The following is an 11,478-nucleotide window of genomic DNA, read 5'->3' on the forward strand; positions in this document are numbered from 1 at the left end:
TAATAAAATTTTAGCATTTTTGATCCGTGACCTTGAAGGAAGGTTTGGGTTATTCATTTGAACAAACTTGGTAGCCCATCATGCGAGCATTTGGTAATTGACAAGATGTTGTTTTAACACTTTAGCATTTTTGACCCCTGTGATCATGAATGAAGGTCAAGGTAATTCATTTAACAAACTTAGCCCTTTATCCCAACCACCTTTAGTTTACTTTCAAGCGATTTAGTGATCACCTGAGGTCCAAACATATACAAACTGAACTTATTCTCAGGTCCCTATGATAATAGACAGCAATGGGCGACAGATGAACCTGTTATTTACCAACGATTCTCTCCATTTCGTTTATGACAGGTTCCAACAATATTTCTAAACCTTAGACTAGCTGATCGCCTTGAACAGAACTATGTCCAGTAATTTCTGTCAATCTCATTTCCAAATATTGCCATAAATTTCAATTAGATGTTAAAACTTTGTCTATTGACAAGGAACCCGGAAATATATAAACTCAACAGAGACATAAATAAAAACACATTTAATAAGTTCAACTAGATGACAGGTAGGATCCCTGATTTCAGTACATTAACAACATATATACAGTAATAGTTCAGTCAATTAGCCATTAACAATGATGGGAATTTCTCCAGTGGAAACAATGAATTATCTGTAATGTTACAGCCCAACCAGGAAACTGAAGACACATTTATCTAGAAACAAAATAATTCTAATTCAATACAGAGATTTCCTTAGATTGTGAAGAGAATTCCCTAAGATATACAACTTTAGAGGTTTGTACATGGCAAACTAGTTTTATTTTATCTCGTAAGATGATAAGTGAACAACAGAGAATCATCTTGTAATGTACAATGTCTGAAATGTTTCTAAAGAAAGCAAGTCCTAAAAAACTGTACCAATTAAATGTGATAAAATCATATAATGAGAATGACCCAATTAATGGCCAATTAAATTGTTAATGAATTAATGGCATTACACCAGGAGATATTAATATTAATTATTGAGTGAAGTGTAAATGGTGTTGTAAACATTAGTATATAGAACGTACATATGATCTCTGCCCAGTGTTGTATCATATTTTGTTTTTAATTCAATAGTTTATTTAGAAGTTCTGATTTTAAATAAGTCATACCCTGGAACAGTAGATACATTCTAAATCATAAAAGCAAACACGTTCTGAATTAAATTCAGTTTCCTTCACAACAATAAGTTAGTTGTTATAACTCCTTATAATTAGACAATGACAAACTAATAAATAACTTATGTTTTGATAAAAGTGCCCTATATATCTATTCTAAATAATATAACTTACCAACAAAATAAGTTAAGATTTAAAAATTGTCACTTTTAAACTGCTTTAAAGTAATTTTTAACAAGATACTAAAACTTGTTTAAAGTCATGATTGACAATTAAAAACTCTATTATATAAATTACCAGTACAGTGAAGTACCCTTACATGATTTGACAATACAGTAATAGAATCAACAGTAACGATGGTACTAGATCTAGGGTGATCATCTGGACTTAGTACAACAGTCACACATACCAGAAACAGCCACACACAATATTTCTTAGGTCATGAGAGGAAATTAAGTTTCCATCGATAAATCAAAATATTTATTAAATATACTCTCACACAATTATTTCTGTGAATGAAACCTACATTTGTATAATATTGTAATATTTTGATAGGTTGGCTACATCTTATATAATTACCTAAACCAATTTTTTTTGCATTTGTTTTAATTTTGAAAAAACCCATCTCAATTGAATTCAAATTAAGTATAATTTGTTTACAATATATGCCTTATTCTCAAAATAAATTAAGAGATTAAATAATATTTTCATCAATGACCGCTGACGGCATATATAGCTGCCAACCTAGGTCAAATCACTTATCTTATGTGTATAGCTCTCCATGTGTTCAACTGTTCTAAATATTATCAATACTAAATCTTACCCTGATAGCATGTTTAATTTGAGACAATTTCATCTTTTTTCAAACCATTTGATGCAAGGCTTAAAATTACCTTGTATACCATATATGGAGATATACTGCTAACCTGATGCCATTAACATCTGTTATATTATCGGTCATTAAACTGTAAAATTGTCCTCATGATTTCAAATGTGTGTCTACAGGCCATGACCAAACAAACACACAATGAATATCCAATACCAAACACATATGCATTCACAAATGGAAATAACACCAGACATCGGTATTGTTAAAGTTATCTCTAGTTCATAATCATTTTGGTGACTTTCTGATATAGATTCTACATTTTTACAGGAAAATGCCATACAAAAATTTGCCAGAAAAATATTTGTTTTTCTCATATTGATCATTAAGATTTCGAACACATCACTATTGGATGTCAATTGTAAGATTGTAGCATGCTAATATTCAGTTTGGTCAATGTTCGAAAACATATTGCCAACATGAGGGAAAGCTTTGTTAGCTAATAGTTTTTAAAGCATGCCTTCATTTAAAAGCACTTAAATCTTAATAATGCTTATAACTAATACTAAATAAAATATTCTGGAATTTTCAAAAGCTTTAAAACAAGTGATTGTGTATAGTTCAGTCGACGTCATAGACCTGTAATTTGAAATTAAGGTCAAATGTTAAGTTTTTTTAATCTTTTTTCTTTCTTTTTAGATTTAGTGAAGTAAAACATGAAATAAATGTAAAAGGAATGAAAGATTTTGCCAAATTAAAATTTGTTCAGCTCATCATGCATCAAGACTTTGTTATTTTCCAATCTATTATGCATGTACAGTTTACATCATAAATAACATTGTATCTCAACAATTGCACAAAGTTTTAAATATCTACATCACTTTCCCTCTATTTCATACGGAGGTAGTGGTATATCAATAGCTTCATTACCGAGCTTCAGTCTCAAAGTTTTGGGATAAGAATAATATTTGTTCGGCGAGTAAAACTTCCTGGCTTCTATACATGCTGAATTGGAGCCATTGGAAGAGTTACATCCCTTTACATAGTCTATGTTATTGTTGTTTCCATGGAGACTGTCGGTTTGTTTGTCCTGAGGTTTCTTCAAACGCGGACTGTCGTCCATCTTGAAAACAACATAATCTGATTGATTCTGATCTAGTTCTCGTTGCAAGTTTGGGTCTGGTCGCATACGAATTGTTAACTTTGGGATCTTCTTCTCTGGGGACGGACTAGGAGAGGAATCGTAATGGCTGCTCACCGAATATGAATGTTTACGTTTGCGGTCTCTGCTCTTGGTGTGTCTATTGTATGTGGACAAACATTGATCAGACACAGAGCGATACATCACATTGTTTTTTCCTTTTTTGGTGATTGGTTTGACAAGACTCAAACCTGGTTCTGCAGCCTTGGTTGAAGATTCTACAAATGGACGAGTTAAAATGTCAAGAACAGGCTGTTGAGATGATGGTGGTTCAGCTGTTGACGCCACTAAACGTTCTGACTTCACCGAGCTTCGACCAAATACCGATTCAGACTCCCATAGTTTGAATCCGTCATCATTTAGGGAAGTAACTCCACAGTCATTCCTAGAGCTACACAAATTGTTGTCGATGCCATACAACACTGGCATGTTTGAGTCGTGCCCTGAGAGACTTTCGTCCTCTAGTTTAGCTGAGAGGTTGATAGCTGCGGCAGGTTTCACCTGATCACAGTCTTGAGAAATTGAAGTTTTGCTTGATAATGTAGCCTGCTTCACATGAAGTCTAGGGCTTTGTCGTATAGGAACTGATGGCGAAAGTTTTGGGATTTTATTGTTTGAACCACAAGAAAGTCTCCTGTGCTGCTCAGATGGGTTAATTCTTGTAAGTTTTGGGGATGCTCGAATAGGGCATCGCATGCATGATCCTTGTGCTGGTGACAGAGTTTCAGATTTAACTGCTGCTCCTGGCTCTGTTTTTATTTTCCCTAATACACTTGAATCTTCTATATGTCTCGCACAGGACGACACAGAGGAGTCAAGCCGTTCTTCTTTCACAATATCTGCTGTTCTTGTTAGTTTAAAATGTGGACTCGGTCGAGAGATTGATACATCATCTATAGGCTCCGTCTTGATGTGTAACGGAGACAAGAGACCACCGTCCTCTTGGTTAGTTATGTCAGCACAAACAGAAGCTGGACCATCACCACCACCACAGGGAAGTCCAGTACCTCTTCCCCTCAATCGTGGACTACTGCGGCACTTTGGAGAGTTACGAAGCCCTGAAGAAGAACATCCTGGTCCCTTGAATGTTTGAGATGTTTTTGTATCTGTAATATGATTGACCATGACTAACAAACCTGAATCGGACAGAGACTGCAGGTGATTTTTGTCCCTGTGTTGGCTACCACTTTCTCCCGTTTTACTCACATCATTACTGTCAGTCTCACAATCCTCAAAACTGAAGCTCATTCTCTTACAAGGTGATTTGATCTTAGCACAAACAACGGAATTGGACATTTCATTTTTAGCTTGATTATTGTTCTCAGATTGTATAGATTCTTGAGTAAATTTACCACTACGCGTGCGTCTGAACTTCTTTCGACTTTTCTTCGGAGATTTGTTCATAGATGCCAAGACGGAGCTTGCTTTAACCGTCTTGTTTTGATTGATAGATGAAGGGAGTTTCTTTTCGATCACCACCTGAGGATCAGGGAGGTTGAGACCCTGAGAAAGAATTATTTCTGCATCATAACGGGTAATGCCACGCTTTTTTAGTTCAGCAGCCTTTAGTAAATGAGAGTGTTTCTTCAAGTTTCCATCTCTGATGTCCCAGTTTTCTGTAAATGAAAAAGAAAAGCTGTCAAGATTTTTTTTTTTTTAATCATTTCTGTATTTTTCCTGTTTCCAGCCAACCAATGGTTGAAGTCACCAACCAATGGTTGAAGTCACTGGCAAAATAATATTTGGAAAAAACATTTTAAAGTGGAATTGCATCAAATGTGATATTTACATTCAATGATTGCAGTTTTTCTGAAAAGATTTTTTAATCAAAGCTGAATGATATTGAATTTATATCCTTTCATTTTTTGCTTTTAATAGTGAAGAAAAGCTTTTCAAAATCGAATATCATGTGAATCAATCAATATCTTAAAATCTTTAGTGACTTCCATGCATCAATTAGCCTAACTAAAGCCTTTTTAGCTGACTTCAGTTGTAAGTCATGCCATGTTGAGATCAGCAATTCAATACTTCTATACTGTATATAATATCATATTCTGTTTCATATGCAGTCTGCCCTGGTATTAAAGATGAAAAGCATATTACTTGATTCATAATTAGCAATACCATTGCCAAATTCTGCTGCGCCAGTCATTCCTGCTGAAGGTCGACTTTTCTCTGTTTCAATTTTCTGACGTGTCAATCTGTCGTCTGTGTCTCGTAGTCGATATCCCTTTTCAAGTTGATCTGCTTGTACAGAGTTTTTGGGACGGAATGCTCCCATCTTGCGTCTATTATAAACAACAATTAATTTAAGTTAGTTAGATAAATAAAATTATTTTCTTTGGCAATTTCTTCATATATGACTTTGCATATTTTATAATATGATGTATTCAGCGTTCATCTGGATTTAGAAACCTTTGTCTTGCATAAATTTAGATAACTCATTCCATCATAGCCTACTTACATAATTAATATTGGGTATAAATAATGTTGGTGAAGAATTTCTTCAATTTTTACACTTATTTGTTTTACCTTATTATCATCATCTTTTATTGTTTTCATATTTGACAAATTTTCAAAAATGTTAAATGATCTGGTCGTAATCTTAATTAGGATACTACATGGGACAAGGATAATGATATCTAATATGAGAGATCATTATGACGGTTGCATTGTCACCTGATCTTAATAAGATCTGGACTGCTTGTTTGGTTTTTCCTTTTGTCTGAATTTTAGTTCAATTAAAATACCTTTCACAAGTTTCACATTCACAAAGGCAGTTGTTATCACCAAAGAAGTCTTCGCCATACATACAGAAGATCTCTTCCCCTGGTTCTATGTCTCGGAGAACCTTCACACAGGCAGTATCACGACCCGTCGACACAAACTGCAAACAAATCAATCAGAAATGAACAACTAAACTGAAGGAATGAATTCAATTGGAGACGCGATATACTGTAGACATTTCAAAGATTCAGAAAAAATCTGTTGAGCTCTTTTTCAAACGTGTGTCAAGTATATGTTTAAAGTTGTATGGTCTATCACTTTCGCTCTTTTTGTCGTAATGAAAACTGTTTAAGTGTTATACATATTTTTCGCCGTCTTTCTGAGTTTAAAACTTTCTAAATTTACCACTTTTTATAAAGTTACAGCACTGGAAGTATTTTTAATTATAAATGTAAAAAATCTTTTTAACGTGTACACGTGAAAAATAGGCTCGAAAGATGCCGAATCATTCCGAACTCTTCCGAACATCGTTGCGACAATCTCGAAGTAACACGAGAGTTGTAAAACCAAGAGAAAATGTCAACAATTTTTTCATAAACAAAACATGTGGTCGACCTCAGCAAACTGGATTTACAAAGAAATTAATTTTCGCTCATTACAACATTTGATACACACAATATTGAATTACGTCAATGCGTGAATTGGATGGTTCAAATACTCGCTCTGTGGACATATATATATACATGTACCAGCACGATTTGCTCATATTAGCCAGAAGGAAAACGTAAACAAACACATGTGCGCTTACGCTAGTTACCTTGATCACCACGTGCAGGACGTGTGGACGTCAGTCACGTGATACGATTCGGAATTCCGACAAAACCCGAAGGTACTGAACATGGCGGTGATTGAAGGCGTTTTATTCAAAACCAGGAATATATGGTTCCTAGATTTTGGCTCTCTTATAGTCAGACATATGGTTTTGGGGAGCTTAATCATTAAGTTACATGTCCTTGTTCAAATATCAAATATTAAAGCAACATATCGTTACAATGAAAATTACCAGAAATACAACTTTAATGAGATAGCGAATATATAATTGTATTTCAATCTTTTCATCATAAATTTTATTGATTAAGATGTCTGGTAGAGTCTGGTTTACCTTACAGTTTGGACGACAGTCATGATTGATAAAGCTAGCTGGACCAAGCCACAGCTGAGCACAGTTTTTACGACAAGAATACATGACACTAAAGTCATTGACGCCAGGTCGTAGAAACTGTTCTTCTTCTTCTTTAGTCAGCTCAGCAATACAGCCAACCAACATTGGGATCTTATCGTTCTTCTGCCTGTCAACACAGACCCACAAACTCAGGTCAAAAGGATTTTTAGCAAATGAAATAAACACTTATGTGATAATTCTGAATAAATGATTCTGTACTTCCATCTATTCTTTTTACAAGGCATATTTTTTGATAACGCAAAATATGTTCGGAGATTGATGAGCTCTTCAAGACTACAACCCAGAGCCATGCAATACATACCACTGTCGTATGGCACAGATCTTGGCCCCAACTTGGTCCTCCATCGTATATCTGTAACAGGGTAGCACCTCAAAACCTGACCCTCGGTGGAACATATGCAGGTAACGGAACACCTGTATCAAATGATCATAAATATGTCATGTAACTAAAGAGCAAGATAACAGATTCCAACTATATCAAAATGACAGCTACTCAAAATGATGATTTTTTTTCCCTTTTCAATTTTTAAAAATAAATTTTATTAAGTTTTTCATGGAATTATTGCTATGTATCTTAACCAACTATCTGACTTAAGAATACAACAGAGCTTCAGATGATTTTGCATAAGCATGGGTCATCGGGCCCACCCAAGCCAAAAAGAGGGGGCCATTTTTCGAAACCATGGGCCAGCTTTTTAGTGATTGTTTCCTCATGTTACTTTATATGTTAATGAATAAATAAACAAAAATTTGACTTTTTTTTTTATTCTTTATGTTTTAGAAGAGAAAATGACCCTTCCTTTTTTACATCTCCACACGTACAGCTTTTCAAAATCAAACTCAGTTACTATCTTAGCTCACATCCACTCACACACAAGCATCAACCTCTCATAGGTCTCTGCTGAAATGCTTGCTTTTTTTTTTTATTTGTAATGTAATTTTTGATGCTGAAATGAAAGATCTTTCACAATCTGCTGTATCTGTGTTGCACTAGCAAGAGCAGATAATTTGAAAAGGTTTGGAAATGTATCCATATTTTAATTTCGCATTTGCAGTTTGTTGTTTTATTTTCTGTAAAACTATTCAATTAACCCATAATTTATATCTTTTTTAATAACTTTTATTGTATACAGAACGTAAACATCATTAGATAGACCCCCAGGGCTCCCAGCCTTCAGAATTGATCTGATAAGACTTGCCATGTGCTGACTCCGGTTTTCATGATTTTACGGAATGGGCATAAACTTGCGAACTGCAGTTACTGTCATTTTAGCTAATATATGCATGGCGCCGAAATTAAACAGAAGCTCTGATACAATTGGCTATCTTTCTTAATGATCTATTTTTTTTTTAAAACATTAAAATTTGACATAAAATATATGTTGATATAATTTTTCAATCCTGTAATAAATTTTAAAGTTTTAAAAGCAAAGGTGATCAGAAAGCCAGTGTTACAAACATCTAATAAATCTAATAATTCAGTGATGCAGTACTTTGTCTACTTACATGTTGTTTGAAGACATTTTGTTGATGTTTTGTTTTGTTTTGTAGAAAACTTCGTACAATATCCCCAACACTTAGCTCCCTGTATGCCCGCTCTAAGTTCTGGTGATGCTTAAAACGCTCTATCACTGCTTTCAACTCCTCTTGGATTTTCCCTTTGAATGGACGGTATCTACAGATATGAAAAAAAATAATATGTAAATGAAAACAAAAGGCCCAGAGGGCCTGTATCGCTCACCTGGTTTGTTATGCCAAGTATGTTCTGAATACAGGTTCATTGTTTCTCCTTATATATAATTATCTGATAATTTTTCAACAAATTATGACATTTGACTTTTTAATACATGTACTTATTATGTATTTCATTATTCAATTTCAAAAATCATCAACTAATTTCAGTAGCTGGGATTCAGGGACAGAATATCTGTAGCAGGAAAGATGATTATAACGTTTGAAACAAACCTGGTATTCATCTTGTGAGTAGTAAGGCCCAGAAATGGATCCAGGGTCATGGCTGAGGCCAAGTCATCATTGTCACAGAGCTCCCTGGCCGTCATCCCCGTGGAGGGTACTCCCCTCCCACCGGTTTCCACTACCATCTCAGTCTACAACATAAAGTTAATGTATATTAATCATTGTTTTTTGAAAAATGTAAACAAAAGATAAGCTTGAACTATTTCATTTCAAACAGTCATATAGTATCAAATCACAATAAAGAGTAAATACATATATAATATGTATAACCAACGTCATAATAATTATATTATAATGACAGGGGCAAATGACTCTGTAATATGCTAATAGAGAATATATATACTCAGAGATTTAGATATTACATGATCTAATATTCTTAAATATATCATTGGATCTTTCTAATTCATATCAAATTACAATTAATTTAAATTATTAAAACATGAAACTTAGCCAGGTTTTATAAATTGAAATGACTGATTGGTGGGGCTTAACATCCTTGTTCCGGTTATAACCGAGCCTAGTACACTTGTAAATTGAAAGGCAATAAAAACCATGTTTCACTGCAGTTTCATGTCGTCAAGTTTTTCTCTGACATGGAAATAATGCATTTTTTTTATCAATACACATGGACAAGTGAGTTTAGATTTAGGAAATGTGGGCTTTCCTAAAGAGTTTTTAGGTTTTCTTTAATAGAGCGCCGAAGGCCCATTCGCGAAGCAATCTCTTGTGATAAAGGGGTCTCGCTAACGTTATTCTATATAAATCATTCAATATATATAGAGTTGGAAAACTTTCTCGTAAACCGGAAACTGGAAGTCAACACAAGATCCAGCGTTGCGCAAGACAGTAGCCAAAGTCACACTCTCGTGTTATTACAAAATCACAATCTCGCGTGATTACAAACAAGTTATACTTGGAAAACTTCAAAATGATAACATTAGTGAAAGATAAACCTCCCAATTTATTCTTGTTCGAATCTAACAATTACATTTTGTCCTGAATCTTAACTTAAAAGCCGTTTCATGTGAGCAGTTGCTACGGAATTTTCTGCCTGGCAACGGAGAATGACGCTGAGATATATTTTGTAGCCGCAGTCACATATTTTGCAGAAAGTGAAAGTAGAAGAATCCTTTGTCAATATTGTTTTTCTTGTTATAAACTCATTGCCAGTAATTCAGCAAAGCTATGATTCTAATAATTAATAATTCTATAAATGGTTTCTAGTAGTAAAGTTAGTCAGCGTACACAATAAGTAATAAAAAAAACACATGTCAACATAGATAAGACTGATGGGTCAGAGGAGATTACTCTTTCGTTGAAAATCATTTATTTACCTGGGCCGTTAGTTACACAGTTAAAAAAAAAACAACCAACCAAAGAATGGAATAACTGCTGCCCTCTCAGATAGACTTTGCCTAAAATTATATTAAAAGTCTATGATGATACAACTCAAGATCTAGGCCTAATGGATTTTGTAAATAAATATATACGAAGGGGGATAACTCTAACATAAATTTGTAAAATTGGTTGTCTTCACATTTTAAACTTGCTTCCATTAAACAATGTGGCTATGTCATAACTCGTTCTACACGCCACTTCATTGTAGAATGTTTCAAACATTAATGTTTGAAAGTTCAGTGTAGTGCACCATTGTCATAGGTACAAGTCAAAACTACTTGAGTAAATGAGTACAACAGCCAATCAAAGAACACTTCCAGGTTCAAATTTAGTCTGCAAAAAAAATTCGGGTTGAAATACTTAAAACTACCAAATGTTCGTGAAATTTTCTGAAAATAAGAAATAATTCACACTTTATTAACATACAAAGTTTCACAAAATTTCATGCACATGAAAATATGAACATTTCTTTTGTCGATCATCTGTTTGGGGTCAATACGCTCAGATATTTCAAATATAGGCCAAACCTAGGCTAATATCGAATGAAAACAAAGTGTGTTTAGGGAAAAATGCACCGACAAGCATGAATATTTTTCACATTTTTGTAAATATTAATATTCAGTTTTTCTGATTTTGACTCAATTCACAAGCGTACTTCGTTGTATATTGTGTAATCTTGATTCTAAACAGCCAGAATTACCTGATTCTTTTCAGATACCGATCCGTCCTCATCGATAAAAGGAACTGAGTGAAAAGGCACACAAAATATTTCACACAAAAAATAGTTCCTAACATAAACTATGTCATTGTTCTTAATAACACTCATCAGCTTCTTTATAACTACCAATTCATTGATAACAACATTATTTTTACAATTAAATAAAGAGAGATATATAATTTGCATGCAGTGAATGCATTATTTTTGTTTTGATGCGTAGTAATAATTTCTCGGTGGA

The 11,478-nt window shown here is 34.0% G+C and overlaps 1 protein-coding gene across 2 annotated transcripts; it reads right to left on the bottom strand.

Annotated features, from left to right (window-relative positions):
- Positions 1 to 517: 517 nt before the first annotated feature.
- On the bottom strand, positions 518 to 11,262 carry LOC138329321 (uncharacterized). 2 transcript variants are annotated; one of them, XM_069276227.1, is made up of 8 exons: positions 11,223 to 11,262; positions 9,113 to 9,255; positions 8,654 to 8,822; positions 7,449 to 7,561; positions 7,067 to 7,253; positions 5,928 to 6,064; positions 5,302 to 5,465; positions 518 to 4,793 (listed from the first exon to the last, which is right to left on the bottom strand). In XM_069276227.1, the coding sequence occupies exons 2-8, from the start codon at positions 9,247 to 9,249 to the stop codon at positions 2,854 to 2,856; spliced, it is 2,847 nt and encodes a 948-aa protein (XP_069132328.1). In that variant the 5' UTR covers positions 9,250 to 9,255; positions 11,223 to 11,262; the 3' UTR covers positions 518 to 2,853. The 2 variants fall into 2 exon arrangements, with proteins under 2 accessions (XP_069132328.1, XP_069132327.1); XM_069276226.1 differs by having other exon boundaries at positions 5,281 to 5,465.
- Positions 11,263 to 11,478: the final 216 nt, after the last annotated feature.

Source organism: Argopecten irradians, chromosome 8, assembly GCF_041381155.1.
Source record: "Argopecten irradians isolate NY chromosome 8, Ai_NY, whole genome shotgun sequence".
In the NCBI taxonomy this organism is placed as follows: Eukaryota; Metazoa; Mollusca; class Bivalvia; order Pectinida; family Pectinidae; genus Argopecten; species Argopecten irradians.

Coding starts and splice junctions, on each gene's coding strand:
- LOC138329321 (XM_069276226.1), bottom strand. CDS start 9,249: ATGGTAGTGGAAACCGGTGGGAGGGGAGTACCCTCCACGGGGATGACG. Junction 8,823..9,112: donor ACTCACAAGATGAATACCAG/GTTTGTTTCAAA, acceptor TCATATCTGTAG/ATACCGTCCATTCAAAGGGA. Junction 6,065..7,066: donor ACTGTCGTCCAAACTGTAAG/GTAAACCAGACT, acceptor ATTTGTTTGCAG/TTTGTGTCGACGGGTCGTGA.